At 41.3% G+C, this 20,780-nt stretch overlaps 3 protein-coding genes across 4 annotated transcripts; 1 reads left to right on the forward strand and 2 right to left on the reverse strand.

The window, feature by feature from the left end:
- Positions 1-846: 846 nt before the first annotated feature.
- Positions 847-10,940, reverse strand: LOC146252763 (uncharacterized). The gene is made up of 13 exons (XM_084676756.1): positions 10,935-10,940; positions 10,689-10,798; positions 10,104-10,441; positions 9,574-9,701; positions 8,758-8,868; positions 5,483-8,635; positions 5,056-5,203; positions 4,810-4,915; positions 4,158-4,314; positions 3,840-3,911; positions 2,795-3,125; positions 2,530-2,567; positions 847-2,396 (listed from the first exon to the last, which is right to left on the reverse strand). The coding sequence occupies exons 1-13, from the start codon at positions 10,938-10,940 to the stop codon at positions 2,337-2,339; spliced, it is 4,758 nt and encodes a 1,585-aa protein (XP_084532882.1). The 3' UTR covers positions 847-2,336.
- A 4,689-nt stretch (positions 10,941-15,629) lies between these two features.
- natd1 (protein NATD1) lies at positions 15,630-17,095 on the reverse strand. The gene is made up of 3 exons (XM_084678527.1): positions 16,747-17,095; positions 16,257-16,375; positions 15,630-16,066 (listed from the first exon to the last, which is right to left on the reverse strand). Exons 1-3 carry the CDS (start codon positions 16,841-16,843, stop codon positions 15,956-15,958), a joined length of 327 nt encoding a protein of 108 aa, XP_084534653.1. The 5' UTR covers positions 16,844-17,095; the 3' UTR covers positions 15,630-15,955.
- On the forward strand, positions 17,059-20,460 carry tmem11 (transmembrane protein 11). Of its 2 annotated transcripts, XM_084678525.1 has the most exons (3): positions 17,144-17,196; positions 17,645-17,749; positions 19,233-20,460. In XM_084678525.1, exons 2-3 carry the CDS (start codon positions 17,703-17,705, stop codon positions 19,747-19,749), a joined length of 564 nt encoding a protein of 187 aa, XP_084534651.1. In that variant the 5' UTR covers positions 17,144-17,196; positions 17,645-17,702; the 3' UTR covers positions 19,750-20,460. The 2 variants fall into 2 exon arrangements, with proteins under 2 accessions (XP_084534652.1, XP_084534651.1); XM_084678526.1 differs by lacking the exon at positions 17,645-17,749 and having other exon boundaries at positions 17,059-17,196.
- Positions 20,461-20,780: the final 320 nt, after the last annotated feature.

The raw sequence follows: 20,780 nt of genomic DNA on the forward strand, positions 1-20,780 counted from the left end.
GTCTGTGTGACCCTAATCCATGATACAATGTTCACCCTGTACAGCATCGCAGGATGGACCCGCAGTTACTTGGGATGATGGGGGATTTAAACCTAGAATGAAGTGTGTGCATGCACACTACAGGGTTAGGGTTCGTGATGTCACACTACAGGGTTAGGGTTAGTGAAGTCACACTACAGGGTTAGGGTTTGTGAAGTCACACTACAGGGTTAGGGTTCGTGAAGTCACACTACAGGGTTAGGGTTCGTGATGTCACACTACAGGGTTAGGGTTCGTGATGTCACACTACAGGGTTAGGGTTCGTGATGTCACACTACAGGGTTAGGGTTTGAGAACCAGCATGCATGAAGGTCACAAGAGATGCAGCTTAATGTATAAAATACATCACATCTTTATAGAAATGTGTGGATATTTAGAAATGCTGGGTGCAAAGCTGAAAGTCTTTCTGAACTAGTAGGCAACAAAGTGAAAATAAAGTGAGTGACCTGGAATGTGCAGCGATGGACTTTTTCCACAGAGAAACTAGTTTTCCAGCCTAGGCTTTATCTATCATAATAAAAGGACAGGACTCACCTAGTTATGTAGTAAAAAAAAGAGCAGAATAAGAGCTAAAGTGCACATTAGTTCTAACCCTGAAGTTGCATTAAAATGAATTGATAAAGTTGTGGTAAAGAGGAACACATAAGCACATCTAGGGTTAGGGTTAACCTTAACCCAGAACAACAGACACAGAACAACAGACACACACCAATAAAATGATTACGGTGTATTCTTTTTTTACTATTATTACATTTTTAATAATTATTTAATTATTTAACTTTTGAACTTAAAATGTAGTATACTCTTTTAACAATCAGTCCATTTCTCAGTGTTGTTACTCTAACAAAGATAAGCTGCAACATGACACATTACACACTGTGCTCTCACCCACACAACTGAACGAGGAAAACAGAGGAAACTAAATATGACATCAGGTTCCATTTCTGGTTGTTTACACACAAACTCTCCCATTCAACAGCATGCAGCTCTCCTTGCATCTACAACCAGCAGTAATTGATCTCTGCATGGCTTAAGTGTGCCATTTATTTTTACTTCCAGAGTAGGTGCACCTGGTAGCCAGTGGCCCAACACTGCAGTGCTTATTAAGGGTGATGAATGTGAAAGTTAGTGGAGAAGCACCACAGACACCCACCTAGTGCACAGAGCCAGGAGACACACACAAAGGGAGGGCTGAGAACATGTATAGTATGGGGACATGGACACACCTACTCCAGATTATTCGTTTTTTTTAATTCATCATAAGTCTTAAACTCCTGCAGCTGTGCCAGCCCAGGCTGGTGTTGTTCCTCCTGGTCAAATTTGCCATTCTGGTTTAAGAGATGGAAGCAAGTCATGCATCGATTGGCGAGCAGCTGTACCCAAGTTTTGTGTTGTCACGTCTGTGTAGATACCATTGAGAATCAGTTGGTTTTCCTTTGCTCTTTAAAAGTGTAAAAAAGCTGTGTGCTGTAAATGTAGAGAAGAGCGAAATCTAGTGGTCAGGGTTGGCCTAGCAGCTTATGGGCTCAGATGAGACATTTACATTTAGTCATTTAGCAGACACTCTTATCCAGAGCGACTTGAACAGTGAATGAAATACAGATCTAAAACTAAATAGTAATTCCTCCATTTCCATGACAAATGTACATGGATAACAGCATCAGATTGTATTTCTTGAAAAATATGTAATTATAACAATTATGTTACAATAACATATTATTTGACTTTAAGGTAAATAAGTTTAAATGCCCACAATGATGTGATTATTGCAAGAATTGAAATCCACAACATCTGTTAGCACACTCACATAGATTGTCTGCTATAAAGTTGTTTGGGGAAATGGACAGTCGTAGCATAAAACCTTATACATAAATAAAAAATTAATAAAATACAAATCCATATGAGAAAAAGATTACAAGGGATTTACAGTCACTAAAAGCAATATCTACACAGTATTTAATATAACTATACTTTTCTCATTCTTTAGCGCACATCTCACAATCACATTATCAGACCATGTTTTACAGATGCTTTAAATTCTTCCTCATCATTTACAAAGATGTTTTGTGTGTCCTGTGTTTTGGTAATATTAATTACGAGTAACATGTGACATTACATTATTGTTACAGACATGCTCATTCCATGTTACAATTTACTGCTCACATTATCGAGAAAAACATTCAACATTAACCAATTCACAAAACCATATTTAAACAAGCGCTGACACTAACACAGAGAGACAGAATCAGAGGCAGACACACTAACTCACACTTACACCTCTACGAATAACAGTAGATCTACACCAGAGACTCAAACAGCTGCACTCTTTCTCGGGGGGAGAGACCCTCTTTCAGACTCTGAATTTGAAAGAAGACAAAAAGGCCAGAAGCATGAAAAAGAATCAGACTTTCAGTGTAGCATTGTACTCTAAAGAGAAATACTGATATCCAGTTTATTCCATGAATAAACATATTTATAATTTTAACCTACTTTTCTCACTCCACTTATTTGTCTGCTTAGGGCGTTTTCTTTTTACAGAAAATCTGAATTGCTTTTGGAAGTCCAAATGTCTGGAATCCCATTGAATACAATTAAGACATAGGAATGAGCATATACATATAGCATACCCAGGAAGAAAAAATCACATTATTATTTTTACTTTAGTAAAAACACATTTTGTATATTACTATTATTAATACAACTCATTGTCCTCTTATCTGAGCAAATCTGCAGATGATTGTTTAACATATCTTACCATATCCTGAACATATCTTACCATATCCTGAACATATCTTACCATATCCTGGAGCAGCAGTGGCTCTGACCTGAGTCTCCTCCAGGCTCACTCCTCTTCCTGTACTGACGCCCCTTAGAGTGATGCCTGGGGTGAGGCCTGGTCTGAGGCCTGGGGTGAGGCCTGGGGTCAGGCCTGGTCTGAGGCCTGGGGTGAGGCCTGGTCTGAGGCCTGGAGTGAGGCCTGGGGTGAGGCCTGGGGTCAGGCCTGGTCTGAGGCCTGGGGTGAGGCCTGGTGTATCACTCAGCTCATTGTAAAGAGCTTTGAGCTTGTCTGTAACATATGCCTTGTCCTGCATAGAATATGACAAAAACAGATTTAGGCCGAATCCCAATACTTCCCCTTACCCCTTCCCCTTACCCTTAGTTTTGCGCGTTCCCGTGAGAGCTAGTGGTGTCCAAATACTCTTTTGGAGCTAGGGGTAGGGCTAAGACTAAGGGGTATACACCCCTTAAAACCAAGTAAGATTGGGAGCCTTCTTGAAACCTAGGGCTATGTGAATACTGCGTGACTGGCAACAATGGCGGCCAGATCATCCAGAGAGTCCGATAAATGTAATATTTTCGGCTTAATTAATTGATAAACCTATTTTTGCAGTACACATTCCAAATATGTAATTCAACACATGTATTCTATACCCAAATTTAAGAGATTTCAATTAAGCTGCAAAGGAAGTAATATACAAAAAAATTCAAAGAGAGGCTATATTAAAAATTATTTTGAATTTCTTAAATATTTTTATGCTGTTTACAAGTACATTTCTATTGTAGAGATTGGGGGGTGCTGTTTCTCATATTAGAATATATTTTACAATGTTACCTATTACAGTTTGATTGAACTGCCCTTAACAGAAACATACATTAAACATGTAAATATGTTGTGCTTTTTTCTTTTTTGTAAGCTAAGGTGGTAGAATGTCACCTGCTTTACAAATAATGTTATTGCCTTCAGGTTGTAGAAATCCCTAACCCTTTGTGATCAATGAACTCAATGAAATTGTATGTACCTGGTATTCTGTGCCAGTCTGCTCCCCACTGACCTGCTGTTCTGTCTTTGTCTTTGGTCTTTGATTCAGCGCCTGATGAAATAGGAGGATGGGTTACACAGAATACAGCTACATGGACACCTCATTTACTGGATTATAATAATACAACATATACATCATATAATCCCAGGTACCAGGTTAGGTGCCCTAGTAACACTGTGCCCCTTTTCCTTGATCCCCTCATGTCCCCCATGCCTGAAAGAGATACTCTGCAAAATAAGTTAAGTATTAGCCTCAATCCTATATTTAGTGTATTCAATTCATTTTTTACTTGCTTACCTGCATCTGGGATCTGAGTTCTTGGTTGTCTCTCAGCAGCAGTAGGGCTTCTCTCTCAGATTCCAGGGCCTGGCTTTTCTGAGAGCTTTCCAGGCACTTCTGAGAGTACTGCTCAGATAAGACCTCCAGCTCTCTCTGCAGCAACTGAAGCTCCTCTCTGCATTGCCAAAAGAACATTCCAATTATATTCATGAAATACACAGTGATAACTGTACACATCTTCAGCTTGCAATTTATTATGCTATTCATTTGCTTGGCCATGGACCTTATTACTGCTCTTGATTCTTGGATCACAAAGATCACATCTTTCATCTCCTCCCATACCCTTACCCTAACCCTAACCCTAACCCTACCCCTGGAAGCCCAATGTGTATCTCTGTTGGATTACAGCAGTGGTTCCCTTACTTTCTAAAACCATGGCAATACTTTATGCTAATATTTTGTGTGTGACTTCTTCAAAAGCACCAGCAGATTCAGGGCCCTGTCTCAGTCTATAAAGAATTGGGCCTACTTATTCCTAGAAACATATTACAGAATGGAAAATACTGTAGATACCTGAAGAGGTTATATTTGTTTAGCTAAAATTCTTTCAAATTAATTCAGGTCCAGCAAGATGCCCACGTCTGCCACTAACCCTAACCCTGCCACTTACTCATACTGAGCACGCAGAGTCGTTATATCTGAGCTGACGCTGCTGTGTTGAGATTGATGACTTCTCCTTATTTCCTCCTTGTGCGCTGTCTTCATTGCTTCAATTGCTATCAACAATACAAAGAAGAGAAAGGAATGTCCAATTGATAACAGTTTTAGCAGACTTGCAGCAGGGCTAACTAGCAGCAGGGCAAGCATCTGAAACAGGGGGGAGATGATTGTTTTAGAGGAGATGGGCTTGTTCTACCAGCAACAGTGGCAGAAGTCTCCTCTTTCAAGAGTCTGTCTCTTTCTTTCAGGATTGTAGCCACCTCCAACTGGTGCCGCCACTGCAGGTCCCCCACTATCCTCTGATAAACCTCCACCATGGCAGTATATCCTTGTTCACAGGATGCCTGTACATTGAAGAGAAGTCTTAAGAGTTTTGTATGTCATTTTTATATAATTGATACCAATATATAATTTACATATACTTTTCTTTATTAAAAGGTATTCCCAAGAATCAAAGCAAACCCTAATCCTTGATTATGCTTGGAAGATGGAAAGTCCTCTCTAAAAAAGACTAATGTATCTAGACTACTTGAGGTAAAAGACAGTTATGGCTGTAATCTTTCATTGAATTAGTATATTTCTTTAAGAGTTCATAATTATATTCAGGGTGTTATATTCCATACCTTCACTGTTTCCAAGTCTTTCTCACAAGCCTCTCTCGTGGCAACTTTATCTCCTTCTAAGTAATTGCATTGTAGCTTCTTTGTTATTGTGTTTACTTGAATATCAAAATCAGAGATTTGCTGCTTCATTGTTGACACCAACAACTGATGTCCTTCCACTTTCAGTTTATCTGCATTCAGGGCTGAGCCTGGACTGAGTCCAGACTGAGAATATTGTCTGTGTAGTCCTTTCATTTCCTCCTCATGGATCTGCTGCAGTTCACGTAGCTTTCTTTGGAACACCTCTTCTAGCTTTTGCACTTGGCTCTCATGGCGGTCCTCTATGGAGTCAATATCTGCAAGAAGAACAGTTATTTTCTGCTGGGTCTCGCTTTCTACAGCCATTCTCTTTATGTTAGCCAACTCCAAACTTTCTCTCAGAGTGTTGTTATCCATCTGAAGACGAGACAAAGAGTAGCTGAAGTTCTGTCGCTCCTCCTGAAGAGTAAGCTGCTCCTCATGGAACAGGGACTGCAGGTTTTTATTTTCTGTTTTGCAATGTTGCAACTCTATTTCATAATCCGTGAACAACCTGAAAACCACATAAGTTATATGCAGCTGAACAAACACCTGCTCCAGAGGATATGAGATTGTGACTGAGTCATCCACACTGGCATGTTCTACACTACTAATCTTTGGTTTAGAGATTTTCTGGCAAAGTTGCTGGAGGACTGTGGCTCTCCTCTGCAGCTGGGCTGCAAGACTCTCCACCCAGCCATGTTGTTTCTCTGCTTTGCCCTTACAGAAGATAGATGTGTCCCTTTTCTGCAGCTTTTCCTGTACATCCTCCTCCAAGCTTGAGGCCTTGAGCTGCATGTGTTCCTCGTGCGGGGCCAGCTTAGGTGGAGTGATGTCAGCCGGACTCATGTGAGTAGAGGGAAGCTTATCACTCACACTACAGGATTCTAAGTCTTGCTGTAGATGACCAGTGCTCGAGTCATCAGCTTTCAGGTCTCCTTTGAGTCCGTCCTCATAGCGACGCAATAATTTTAAACCTAAATATGTCAATTCTGCTCTAGTACAGACCCTATGAATAGAACTTTCAATCATTTCCTGCTCTGATTCTCTGATCTGAATTCTTTCCTCTTCTTCTATTGCATTTCTTCTTAAAAGCACACTTTTGTACATTTGTGCAACATCAGCCTCATCCACAGTGAGCAAAAGGTCAGCCAAACCATGGGAGATATTTTGACTTTGTAGGATTGACACCATTCTTTCCATTATTGATGCTTCCAAGGTCAACAGTTGACCGAACGGTTCCATTCCATCGTCCGAGAGCAAACTGTGGGGAAACTTGCATGGTCCACTCCCCAAACCATTACCTTCCGGTGAAATGTTATAGTCGATCAGTTCTTCTCTCTCCTTGTAAAAACGACGGCACTCACGCTGTTGATCCTCAGTCACTACCCCCCCCTGCCGGAGGCAGGCAGCAGCAGCAACTAGCTGCATCTCAAATTCATAGAGTGCACTGTCAGTTTTTGTGTTACTTTTGCCACAGTTTCTTAGCAGAGATGTAAGTGTTTCTTGGCAGGTTTGTACGCTTGCAAGTGCTGCCTGTAACTGGCCTTCAAGCATCCTGGTGCGTCTCTCTGTTTCCAGAGCAAAGGTCTGGCTTTGCTTGGCCTGGTTGTGGAGCAGGAGGCTGAGCCGCTGGGCCGTGGCCTGGCTCTGGGTGAGCTGGGACTGCAGGTGGGGGTCGGTACTGCTCCATCTGCCCTGCGGCTCCTTCAGTCTTTGGGTTAAATCTCTCAGCTTCTCCTCTGTCATATACAGCTTGTTCTCAAGGCCCTTTATGACAGACATGAAACTATCTGGGTCGTCCCCTGCAGCAACAATGTGCTGGTCAATGGGAGAGGGAGGATCTCTGGAGCACTCGATGCCAGACTTGCTGCCATCTGCATGTTCTTCATCAGGACAGTTGATGTGGGGAGACGTCTGGGTTTCCCACGCTTTCAGACTGCTGGATGTGATCAGTCTATTATCAGTCACTCTAAACAGAGACCCTGTTACTTGTTGTTTTTTACCATTCTGCTCTAAAGACTTTGTATCCACTACAGAGGAGGCACAGCTGCATCCTTCCATTACCTCACGTAGCTTCCTTTCTGTCTCTTCAAGGCTGTTCCCTAAGGCTGCCATCTTAACTAGAATTTCGCTTAGCTCTCGTTCTTTCATGTCCAGAATGCTCTCGTAGCCTTCCCTGACATCACATGCCACAGCTTCCCTGTCTCGTGCCTGCCCCTCGGCTATCTGAAGCTCCTCACAGGCCCTCTCATAAGAGTGCTCCAGGTTGTAGTAGTCCGTCTCCTCTGTCTCCAGACGGCTCTGCAGCTTGCTCACCTGTCTATCAGCTTCGGAAAGCTGCTTCTGTAACTCTTGGCAGTGTTGCTTGAGCTGAGCCCTCTCCTCCTGTAGCACGCCCACTGCAACTACTGTGCGGGTTAGCTCCTCTTGAAGCTGTTGTTCTACTTCTGCAACTCCCATAACCGACGTATGTCCCTTCCTGAAGATCTCCACCTGCTGCTCCGCCCTGTCCAGCTGCTCCTGCAGGTGTTGAGCACGACACTCAGCCTGTGCCAAACCAGCAGCTAGGATTCTCCTCTCCCTATCCTGGCTCTCCTGCAGTAACCTGAGGTGTTTCTGTAGATTCTCCTCCTTCTCCGCCTGTGCCTTCTCATTGGCACACAGTTTTGTTAACGCCTCTCGCAGTTGTTCCCTAAGACACAGCGCCTCCTGCTGGAGGGCTTGAGGTGCGGCACTGAGTTTCTCACTATTGGCCTGCTGCATTTGCAGTGAAGTTCCACAGCCTTCCTTCTCCTGCCACTGTTCCCGAGAGCTGTGATGTTCCTGCTCCACCTTGACGCAGTGTGCGAGCGCTGAAGCCTCACTGCTACTCAACACCTGCGCCTGCAGAGCTGAAGCCTCACTGCTATTCAACACCTGCGCCTGCAGAGCTAACAACTCAGCCCTTGTTCTCAGCTCCGCTGCACACGCCTCCTCCTGACATCGCCTCTGCGCCTCCAGCTCAAACCGCAAATCTCGGTTCAGTTTCTGTAGCCGCTGAAAGGCACTAGCTTGTGCTGAAGAGGGTGAATTAGGAGATGACAGCAGACCATTCTGAGGGACAGTAAAAATAGGTTTTCTGTAGATATTTTATTAGAAACAGTAAGACTCATGAAAGGCAAAGCAAAGGGAGTACGAGAAATTAGTGTATCATGTGAACACAATGCAGTGTTTACCTGCAGAAGGTGTACCTCCCTAAAATAGCGTCCTCTCTCCTCTTGTATTTGTTCTTGCAAGTTATGATTCCTCTGTTGAACTCTGGTCAACTCCAGCTGTGTCTTCTCCAACTGTAAATACAACATGATCAAAACACGTCATTACTTCAAAAGTATCAATTCTTGTATGGTACCACTATGAATCCAACACCTTATACACTAATACATAAGCCCAAAGCCATGTTCAAGTATTCTACATTACTGATTAATTCATGATTGTGGACACCCATGGGAATACATTCAATTCCATAACCAAAAATATTATCACTTATTTTGACAAAATTCCCTTCTTTTACAATTTTGACAAGATTACAAATTCAAGGTTTTTTGGACTACATAACAGTAAGTTGCTTATTTCCCAATTTTTCCAAAAAGCTACTTTTTACTGCATTCTGTGGCAATGTCAGGAAGGTTTAATGCATGAACCTAGAATGAAGTGAATCAATTGCCGAAATTCGAAACCCTTAAAAATAATCTTTTAAAGATCTTTAGTGTTCTGAGCATGTTGTCTCACTGGCTATGTTAAATATTAGGTTGGTGCACCCTTCTTTAACATCAACACTACCACTCTGGCTGCTCCACTGTCTTTATAATATTGGGTTAGGGGTTAGTAATAATATAAAGGGTTAGGGTTGGTAATAATAATATAAAGGGATGAACATGTATATTGCTCTGAATGTATTGACTTGGGAGTCCACAGTTCTGATGAAATGCTGACATGAATGAATGATTACATTAATGGGTTGAATTTAAAGAACCAATCACACAGAAACACACCTCTTTGACTAGCTGTTTAGAGGGTCGATCTGCTCTCTCCTCAACCGGTTCAGGTCTCTCTTCTCTTAAGGGCGTCGTCTCTACCTCCATCTCCAGCTGAACTCCAGGGGCATTGTCATTGGATAGCTCTGGTGTAGATTCAAAGCTATCAACCTCAACCTTTTTTTTTTTCACTACCGCCATATTTAAGTGTTTCTGTCACACCTGAGGCAGAATAGATCAACAGCACATAGGTAAGGATTTACACACAGGTAGCCATAGTAAACCGGTCTGAACAGACATTAAAGTTCTATAAGGTATGTTAACAGAGTTTTGCTCCCTCAACTTAATATAGTCCTTGAAATGCACAGTGACGAGTGGACCTTACTTAGACAAGGGCTTGCGTGTCAAAACCCTGTCTAAACACTCAAATCAGCATATCAGTGTATGTGTTGTTTTAATGACGACTAATAGTATGTTATCGTTACAAATAATAATAAATAATAATAATAATTTTATAGTTACAAATAATAACTAATAATAATAATTACCTGTCTCTGTAGACTTGGTAATGGTTGAAGCCTCTAGCAATGCAATATCTCTGAGACCATGAGATGATGAGCTGGTGGAGGTGAATCCTTGTGAAGATGCAGGGGAGAGTGTTGAGCCGCCGGCCCCAGAGGACCTTTGTCTCCCTCTGCTCAGGTCCTCCTGCTGGACCTGTTTAAGGCTTGTCTTTGTCCCGTCAAAGGGTTTGAACCTCCTCTCTGGGCAACACTCAAAACCACAGCTCTTCGGCTGCACAGTTTTCTCAACTCCGTCCAGTGGTTGCGGCCCTTTGTATTTCGGAACTTGTGGTTGCAGTGGAGAACTTTGGTCTGGGTTAGAGCTAAAGAATAACAGTCAACACTGTTAGTCCAGTTAGTCATGTGGTTTCCATGTGTGCAATAGAATCCTGAAGTATTTGTTCTTAAGCTGTGTTCACACCAAACGCAAAGCAAGTTATTCGTGCGAATGAAGTAAAATGTTTTTAATCAATAATATATTTCTTACTTTTTATATATGAAAGTGTTTTTCATATATTATGTACAAAGCAACTTGGTCTTAAGTTTTATAACAAATTCATTTTCCTTCACCTGGTAACATCTGGGTTGACAAAGGGCCTCACATTCTTCATCACCGCTTGCACCCAGTTGCGTCGTATCCCAGCTGTTAGAGCACACAAGGTGCACACTCCCTCTTCAGTCTGGGAGGGAGAGTGACAGTTTAACTACAATAGTATATTTATAATCTAGTAATAAAGATGCTCATATAGAAATAATAATTTAAGTAAAGTAATATGAAAAAAATGTACAAATGATGATTGCAAACACACATTATACGTACATTTTTACTTTTAGCATAAAGTTACACTAAATATTATTGTAAGCAATTCATTTGTACTACCATAATCAGTCTGCATAAAAGGAACTCACATGGATCTGGAACCCATAATTTCTCTGAGCTGGGTAGTCCGTGATGTCATAACAAGAGGACAAATTGATCTCGCCATCCATATCTGCTGCCTGTTGTGAAGACACAAAACACTGAAAATCATATGCAGAAGTATTCCTAACCCATACCCATTCAGATGGTGGAACTGTTATTTTCTTTGAAGATGTAATGCGTGGCACTGGGTTGCAGGTCACATTGTACACAGACCCTAGCAATACAGGGTTACAACTGTGTGGGCTGTCTTGCATTTTCCCATCCATCCTCATAAAATTGAAAATGTTTTTTGTAACATGGGGGACTTTGGAACCCTGCAGATTTACAAATATCTGACAAACAGATAAACAACCAGGCACCTCTTCAGCAACAGAGTCTCTGTAGAATCTCAGGATTTGGTCAGTCAGGACAAACCAGTGTTTCCTCCACTATAAGAAAAATACCAGAGTATTTAAAGTTATAACATCAATAGAGGATGAGGTCATGATGGTATGTGTTTACTCTGTGTAGGTCAAGGCAAGTATGTACATACTCACCTGCCCGTCTTCATCCAATCTTGTCATCCATCCCTTTTTGAAGTTAAGTAGATCAGGCTGTTTTTGGATCAAAAATAGTAATAGAAAATGTCAAAAATAAGCTATGAATCATGATTACCTGTTTATTAGGGTCATATTAAAAGATTGAATCTAAATGGATCTAATCGCTCAGGAACGACTCATCACAAGTCCCCCACAGCCCTTGTGTAGAACAGAAACAACAACAAGCAGATGTTTGTCTCTCGTACAAGGTGACCAGGACAGATGGAGGTTGAACAATGGCAACAGTGGGAGTGCTTGTTTAGTGTGTCATACAAGAGGCAGGCTAGGGTTCCATGATGTCTTAGGGGAACAATAAATACAAATAATTAGAACAGGTGAGGGTTTCACTGCGAAATATTCACAAGCCTTTTTATGGAAAACCATTCTTTCATGAACAGAGGCCTATTCCATAAAGTGAGTTTCGTAAATAAGACAAGCTTATGTCAGTTACTTGTTTCTTGCTGTGGGGAAGTCTATTGTAGCAAGTTAGCCGTGTTGCGTTGGCAGGGGGAGCAGAGGAAGACGTCAGCTCTGAGTACAGGTTGGTATCATCTCCTTCACACTGCTCTGTCCTGCTGCAGACCAATAAATACACAAATAAAATGGGATTATTTGCATCCTGTTCAACTTGATACCACAAGCTCACAATTTTCCCTCTTTGGAACAATTGGACAAATTGGCCCTTTTTACCCCCGCCTTCTGATGGAATGTGACCTGATGAAGACTCAGAATTATTGTGTTTCTGTAAATATCGTTTTGAACAGGTTTAAATGCCATGTTTGATATAATTTAGTCTAATCCCCATGTTACACCCATACCAACAGTGATGTATTGAAAACTGAGTTTTGTTTCTGATGTGGCCGGTTATAAAAGCAAACAGTTTTGGCTGATATTTTTGAATGTGTACATGGATCTTCTGTTTGTGAAAGACATGGTCGTATTCAGTGAATGGGTCTCACCCTCATTGCCTTCCTTCCCTACACCCATTAAAGATGTCACCTTACTGGCTAGAAGATTCATCTGGAACAATTTAAAATTGCTATATCTCCCACTTATACCCACTGGATCTGACAGATTGTTTATTTTCTTAGACTGAAAAAAAAAATCTGACTTTAATTAAGTTATAGGATGAATGGAAAAGTAAGATTTGAAGAGGAAAGGACTTCAAAATGTAGACAAACCTAAACATGTCTCCAAGACCACTGGAGTGGGGAGATCTCTGCTGAACGTCTGGAGCTGTGTTCTCAGGGGACGAGGAATCACGTTCTACTGTCCGTGAGTCCAGACAATCTGCTTTACAATGTTTGAATTGGAGACAGGAGAGAAACACACAAAGTGAGAGTGACACAATGTCCTACACACAGAGTCTATGCACATGCATGCACTAACATATGCGCACACAAATTAAAAACACAAACTCAGTTCAGTACTGACTGATGGGAAAGGCAAGGGTAAAATCTGGGTTGTGTGTGGCTTGCCATGTCTGTAAATATAAGTGATATTGTTTGTAATACTTATATCTATTTTGGTAAACAATTTTTATTCAAAACCTGACAGTAGTGCTTTCATAATTACAAAAATAAATCTTTATTTGCCAGTGTTAAGGTCTGCATTAGGACGCAAGTCCCACACCAGACACAACCACACTTTCTCTCCGACATCAAACATCGTCAATAAAGGTAATTAAAAATAGGCAAAAGAAGCACCAAAAAAACATGCGTAGACCTAGAGCAAACAGCAGCATTGTCCTTACCATCTGGGCTAGAGAGTTGGTCATGGCTGACAGAGGAGCAAGAAGTTCCAGAGTGGGCAGGAAGATGGGAGGTGCTGACTGCAGGAGGGTCCCATCTGCTGGAGAAGAGACGTCCTTCCCTCACATGCTGCTGGCCCTTCTGGTTCCGCCCAGCTGGAGCTGGTGTCTTGTCCAGCCTGGCCACAGTGCTGCTTCTGCAGTCACTCAATCCAGGACAGCCAGTGCTGCTGCTACAGCTGCTACTTTTCCTGCTACTGCTGCCAGACTGCTCACCTCCTCCAGTCACTGCCATTTTCGCTGAACCACAGTCCTGGAAAGATAGACAAATTGAGGATATTTCAGGTACTAAATAAGAAAGGATGTCATCAGGTAATAGTGTATGACAAAAGTATAAATTAAATAATGAACTTCACACTTCATACAGACAATGTAGGTAGATTAGTTGAAAAACACACAAAAAAAGTATTTAGAAAAGCAATAAAAGGCTACCTTTCTGCTTGGTCTGTACATAGTAATGTTCTTGACCCCAGTTCCTCCTAAACAGTTAAATGTCTAGAGGAATAGCACATCCTTACTTGCATGCAAATAATCCTATCAGTTTGGCAGAGTACCTTTAAATCCTCACTGCGGCTAATTTGGATGAGTGCCATCTTGGTTAGTGCCATCTGACCATTGCTGTAATCACACTTGGCGTACAAGCACGCACGCGCACATCCATAACCACGCACACACGCTACACTCACATGCTTAGCTATCCCCAACCACACTCAGCAATCCCACCAGAGATTAATCACCCTTGAGAGCGGGACAGCGGCCAGGGAGCCATTCTGGAGAGATGCACAAGCAGGAACAGAAATCCTTAGAGCTGCAGCCTTACCAACTTCTGACACAATTACTTTGTGGGTCCCTGAATCTGTGGGTACGCCTGCTGCGCCACATAAACACTTCAAATATATTATGAATATACAGCCAGAAAATCCATGAGTCTGCTAATTGTTGAAACACGACAGATCTCCAAAACACGTCTCATGCTGTGTGAATCTCCTATCCTTGATAAAGAGCATCTAGCATTACATATGAGACTGTGCGCCAGTCAAGGTCTGTACCTGAGACACAGGTGGGTCCACACACCGTCTTCTCTTTTGGTTCTGTCTGTTGGTCTTTGGATGGAACATGGCCTTCTGGCCCCTACGCGCATAAAGGGTAAGGGTTACTCCACATAAAGGGTAAGGGTTACTCCACATAAAGGGTTACTCCACATAAAGGAAAACGGACAACACAGAAAACTGATGATACCCAAAGATGATAGGTACAAGAGCCCTAAGATGATAGGTACAAGAGCTTTAAGAGATGTAGAGGATTTAGGGCTTTAAATAAGGCATTAGTGTTTTAGCATTCTAAACATTAGTGTTGGAACGTAAGCACATCACGGTTAAATAACAGTGATATGTTGAGCTACAATTAGAAAGCATGTTTACACGTTTAAACCTGCTTTGAACTAGTGATTTCTACATTCTTAGTCGGACATCAAAAAAAACCTTTACTACATGTCAAGCTGATGATCTTATAGACAATCTTACAAGCTGTCAGGAAAAACAAGTGGTGAAGTGATCCATAATGCCTCAGGCACAGCCGTAACCATGACGTTTAGCAATTTGAATACAGTCATAAAAGAAATCCCTCAAAAAAGCTGACAATACTTTATACAGTATTATGTACTCAGAATCGCCATGTGGACATTGTTATTTCTCTAAAACATTAAAGAATTCAACAAGAATCCACTGTAAAAAATACATTAACAGAGTATCAGAACTATAGTCACATTTAAAATAATCTAATTTGTGGGACGTTACTAAAAATGTTGAAAACATCAGTCCCATGTCTTCCAATGACTTACTTCTGTTTGCTGAACATGATGTTATTTCTCCACAACGTTCAAGAATTCCACAATCATTCACTGGAGAAAAAAAAATATTCTACAGAGGGAATGTATTGTAATCATAGCGAGACTAAAAGATGCAAGATGTCTTGAGAGCCTCAATTCAAATAAGAACCAAGCTAGTTTAGACACACAAGACACATCGTATCCTAAAACAGAAATGCAAACACTCCAGCACTTTAATCCCATACCAAATTGACACAATCCATTACAGTTATACAGGATTAAGGCTAAACTTCAGTGGCTTTACAAGCTATAAACACTTAGACTGAGAAGGGAAGTAAGATATGTATAGAAAGAAATGCCATAACACCTCATGTATTAACAAACTCATGTTTATTTGGGTTCATTATAAATGTAAATTAACTTTTACCAAAAAGAGATCGAGAAACATGGATCCAAAACTTCTAACATGCTTACATTTCAGGTCAAGTGGTGGAGACTTATGTATAACCACCTAACTGCTTTGGGTTCGGGCTGTATAGGGTTAGGGCTGTATAACCACCAAACTGGTTTTCATTCTTGGCCAATGTACGATTCAAGCAAGATCCTGAAAGAGCTCAAAGTCATATTTTGTGGTAATGTACTAATAAACCAATAATGCTGTGAACTCACTGTTCAGTTTTGATCAATCAAGTCTTTAAATCAATGTTGAATATGCTCCTGGTACTGGGGATTATCTTTCACATATTTTTGGATATACCAGCAGGTAAGGTGGGCTTTCAGGTCTTCTTCCACCACAAAATCCATGGCTGCCTGAAAAGAAATCTAGTTATATATTTGAAGATGGGGATGAATAGACAAACATGCTACAAACGAGTAATGTCACACTACAATACTGGCCAACATGCCAAAAGAATGAATGTATCTTGATTGCAGCTATGAAATATTGCTATAATTGGGGGGTGGGGGGGGCAACGCTCTCCTACACAGAATCATTCTTCACCTTCACCAGGTGCTTGGCGATGCCTCTCCCTCTGTAAGCTTCTGGAACCTCTGTGTGCTGCAAGTCCACCGTTTTTATCCCAACAAACTTGTACAACAAAACAGCTCGATCCTTTGAGCCTGCAGACAAAGAAAGCAAGTTTAGCCACTTATATATATAACCGTAGAAATCATGGAGGGAAAAAACATGCTGAAAATGTACTGAACAATGTTTTATCTAACCAATCCATGTATTTTCTACCTGAATACCTAAGTGTTTTAAATATAATTATGCATATTACATTTAGCATATTTTGCCAGTTTACCTCGGCTGCTTTTAAACAGCTTTGATGCTTTAACTTTGACAACCGGGACTATGTTAATTTCTGAATTTCTGATGCCCACAGGCGAAATCATAGGAAAGCTCTGCTGAATTACACTCCAGCTAGAATGCCCCATCCATTACATGCATGGGACTATTTGGTAACTAGTTATTTACTCGTTTTAAGTACCATTCAGTCTTAATGTAAACTGTTGCCGCTTTTTATCGTGGTCCACGTTAAATGGGGTGCTGATCTCGAAACCGTTTGTTTGTGCCGAATTTGCCATGACTCGAGATACTTTCTTGCAGGTCTAGGAACAGCTGCAACTGTGGTAACTACAACTAGACTGTCTACAGTAGTTCAATAGACTACTTTTCAATTTTCCAATAAATATACAACTATACGACAAAATCGGCTGTGAGATCACATGTATTTATACAAACCGATGATAGCCATCGGGTCGTCGGCGACAGAATTCAATGTAGCGATAGCTATCTAGCTACTTCCTAGGTAGCTAGGCTTATCGTTAGCCTAGGCTACCCAGCTAGCTAGCGCCCTGATTACAAAACACATCCCACCGGCGCAAGTGACGCAAAAGAGGGGCCGGAACTTCAGCAGATACAATACGGCACAATATGGGTAAGTATTTCAGAAAAGTCACTGACTATTTAATCTGCTGTGTCGACAATTTACGTACGAAAGATATGGAATAACACATTTAATATTCTTAAGGCAATTATAGGACCGTTCGTGGCTCAATGTTAGAAATGGCTCGTCTTACTTTACAGTGCTGTCCTTGCGTGTGATTGGCCATTGCAGATATTACAAAACATAACCCCCCCACTGCGTCTGCTTTATTGTAAATAAATATGCGGTTCACAGAAATGTGATTGCATACATTTTCCGTTAGTATCCGTCTACATACAGCTGACCACTGTATGTATAAGTATGATGTATATCATCATTCTAGTCTTTCAATAAAAAATACATTTATTTAAATGTAGTATCATTGCATTATGGGGGGAAGAGTTTGTTGGGGATACATGGTGAACATCTTCAATTGATTGTTATAATATGTATACTACAGTACCTAGAATGCACCGCGGTAGTTTACGTCTACAGCGAAAGTAAGTTGTTTCTCCAAGATGGCGTCGTTGGGAAGGAGGCGCGGTGTCCCAGTTAACAGAGAGAGGTCAGTTATACTTATCGATGTCACAAAACCATAATTTCTAATTTAATTAACTGTCATGACTATAACTTTAGTTACCATGTGTTAATCTGTAGAATTGCGAGTTATTACCCCTTAAAAGACCACTGACAGTGGACGAAATTCCTTCCTTGATTAGCTCAAGCTCATGTGATGTTTTCACATTAGCCACACACACACCACCACCAGTAGAAAGCTAACGCGTCTAACAGCTAGCAAGACTACCTAGCACGTAGTGGCACAGCACGGTATCAAGTCATGGCTGCAATCGATGTAATTTTTTATTATAACTAGGTAGCTAGTGCAATAACCAGAACTATGGCTTCACGACTAACATTCAGCTTTGCTTGATGGATAGAAGAACTTGGACATCGCTCCAGTCCTTGCAGTAACTGTTATCACTAGCATGGCGTTGGCGTAGGCTGCTTAGTTTAATACTAGCTTGTAGACGGCTAAATACCTAGTGTCGCTATCTTTTAGTTGACATGTAAGTAACTTAGTCGTTCGCGTAAATAGATACATTCTGCTGGCTAAGGTTATAAACCTAGTTAGTAATGGATAATTGACAGCAGTTTTGCCCTATCTCGCAGAAGTCTTTAGCTAGTAACTAACAATTAGCTATAGCTAGCTATGAACCCTGGAAGCAATACATCCATGTTCTCCAACCATTTCACCAAACGTTGACCAGACACAGCAAGACCTGTTATATCAAGTTTGCCTCAGGACAGCTCAACGAGTTTGTTGGCAAGATATGCACATATAGTCTTTAAATAGACGAAATTGGGTAGGTTAGCTTCATAATCTATAAGGTGCATATTTTATCTTAGATTTTTTTATTTATAAATACATTAAGTTTTAAACTTGTTTCATAGGACTTTCATGATTTGTTTAGGATGAAAAACACTCCCTTTACATGAGTACTCTACATAATGTATCCATATGTTTTAATTTTAAAGTTGTGGTGAAAATGGTGTTTTGCGCACAAAGGGATGCAACCAATACACAGTTGTAGAATTTATCAATAGTCATAATATGAATGACAGGTATCGGTGTTGGTTGTATTTTGTATTAAATATGGATTTTGACTGCATCATTAATGTTCAATGTTTAAGGTGTTTAAGGTGTTTAAGGTGTTTAAGATTCACTGCTGACTGTGACCTCTAGGAGCTTATTTTCTTTATTTTTTATACAACACAATTTTGTATTTAACTAGCCTCTACAAGCAAAAAGTTAAAAGTAATCTTAGTGTTTTCATATATCTTCCTTTATCTTTTTCCCTGGGGTTTTGTAAATGTGCTTCTATTCAAGTCTTAGCTATGCAATCTGTTTAACATTTGCATTTTTTTTAAGTATTATTCATGCAGACTTGGATAAACAGTTGCACTCTCACTGGAGGTTAACTGTTCAATTGCTAATTGTTTTGCTTCTGATCCTTAATTTCTTTTTACTTCTTGCTCTCTCTGCACAGGGGAGTGATGGCAGCAACAGACTGCTACATTGTGCACGAGATCTACAATGGTGAGAATGCCCAGGACCAGTTTGAGTATGAGCTGGAGCAGGCACTGGAGGCCCAGTATAAATACATTGTCATTGAACCCACACGCATTGGTGATGAAACAGCCCGCTGGATTGCTGTGGGCAACTGCCTGCACAAGTCAGCAGTGTTATCGGGTACCGCTTGCCTTCTGACGCCACTCTCACTGCCACCTGAATACTCCCGCTATGTAGCTCTGCCTGCTGGTGCCCTCAGCATGGCCTGTGCAGCCCTCTATGGCATATCCTGGCAGTTTGATCCCTGCTGCAAGTACCAGGTGGAGTACGACAGCCAAAAACTCTCACGGCTGCCCCTTCACACGCTGACGTCCTCCACACCTGTGGTTCTGGTGCGCAGGGACGATGTCCACAGAAAGAGACTCCATAACACAATAGCGCTCGCTGCTCTCGCCTATTGTGCAAAGAAGATCTACGAACTTTATGCCGTATGAAGAGGATTCATAAAAAGTCAAATTTAAAAGAAAGTAACACTCTGCCCACCTCCACAACAAAGTCCCCCATGGAAGTCCCCCATGGAAGTCCCCCATGGAAGTCCCCAACGGAAGTCCCCAGTGGAAGCCCCCCAGTGGAAGCCCCCCAGTGGAAGCCCCCCAGTGGAAGCCCCCCAGTGGAAGCCCCCCAGTGGAAGCCCCCCAGTGGAAGCCCCCCAGTGGAAGCCCCCCAGTGGAAGCCCCCCAGTGGAAGCCCCCCAGTGGAAGCCTCCCAGTGGAAGCCTCCCAGTGGGCTCCACATGCCGGACCCTTACTCCCGGACTGTTTGATGGATATATTGAGGGATATAGTAAAAATGTTTCACCCTTTTCAATTTCTTTATTTGTAAGTAACATCAGTAGTGCACTTATCTCCATGGTACCCTGGCTCCTCCTCTCCTGACCTATAAGTATTTGCCTACATACACACTTAGTGCCCAAAGGTAGAGGCAAGTCACTCTGGACTGGATTATTGCAGTTGAAACGGACAATATTTGAAGTATTCCCAACTTTTTTGTTCCTTCCCTGTAGTTTTTACTGTACCCCTTTCATGCTGATCCTTATTTCACACTTTCATTAAACATTAGGATATCTCAAACATAATTTCCTGTATTATATTTGACCTTTGTTTCATTAAAACAATCTTGCATTATTTAATGATTTACTGAGCAAATTTTAGCAACTTATTTTCAAAATGGCTCTATAGTGACCGTGGTTTCAAACTTACTTAAGAAGAGCAAGAGAGAAGTGAGAAACGATTCCTGTGACATCATCATGCCTGACATTGATTGCTCACGGGTTCCCCCTGCAAATATAAGGTAACTTCTTAGTTTATTTTTGTTTGACATTGTTTCCTCTCATACTCTGATAGGTATATATTTGAGGGATATTACAACATGATTAAGAGATTTAATTGCTGTTCAAATATTAAATGTTTCTTTAATGGGGTTTGTACAAGTCTACAAGTCTGTGATGTTGACTGACTATAAAAGG

This window comes from Hypomesus nipponensis, chromosome 17 (assembly GCF_054491055.1).
Source record: "Hypomesus nipponensis isolate SF chromosome 17, ASM5449105v1, whole genome shotgun sequence".
In the NCBI taxonomy this organism is placed as follows: domain Eukaryota; kingdom Metazoa; phylum Chordata; class Actinopteri; order Osmeriformes; family Osmeridae; genus Hypomesus; species Hypomesus nipponensis.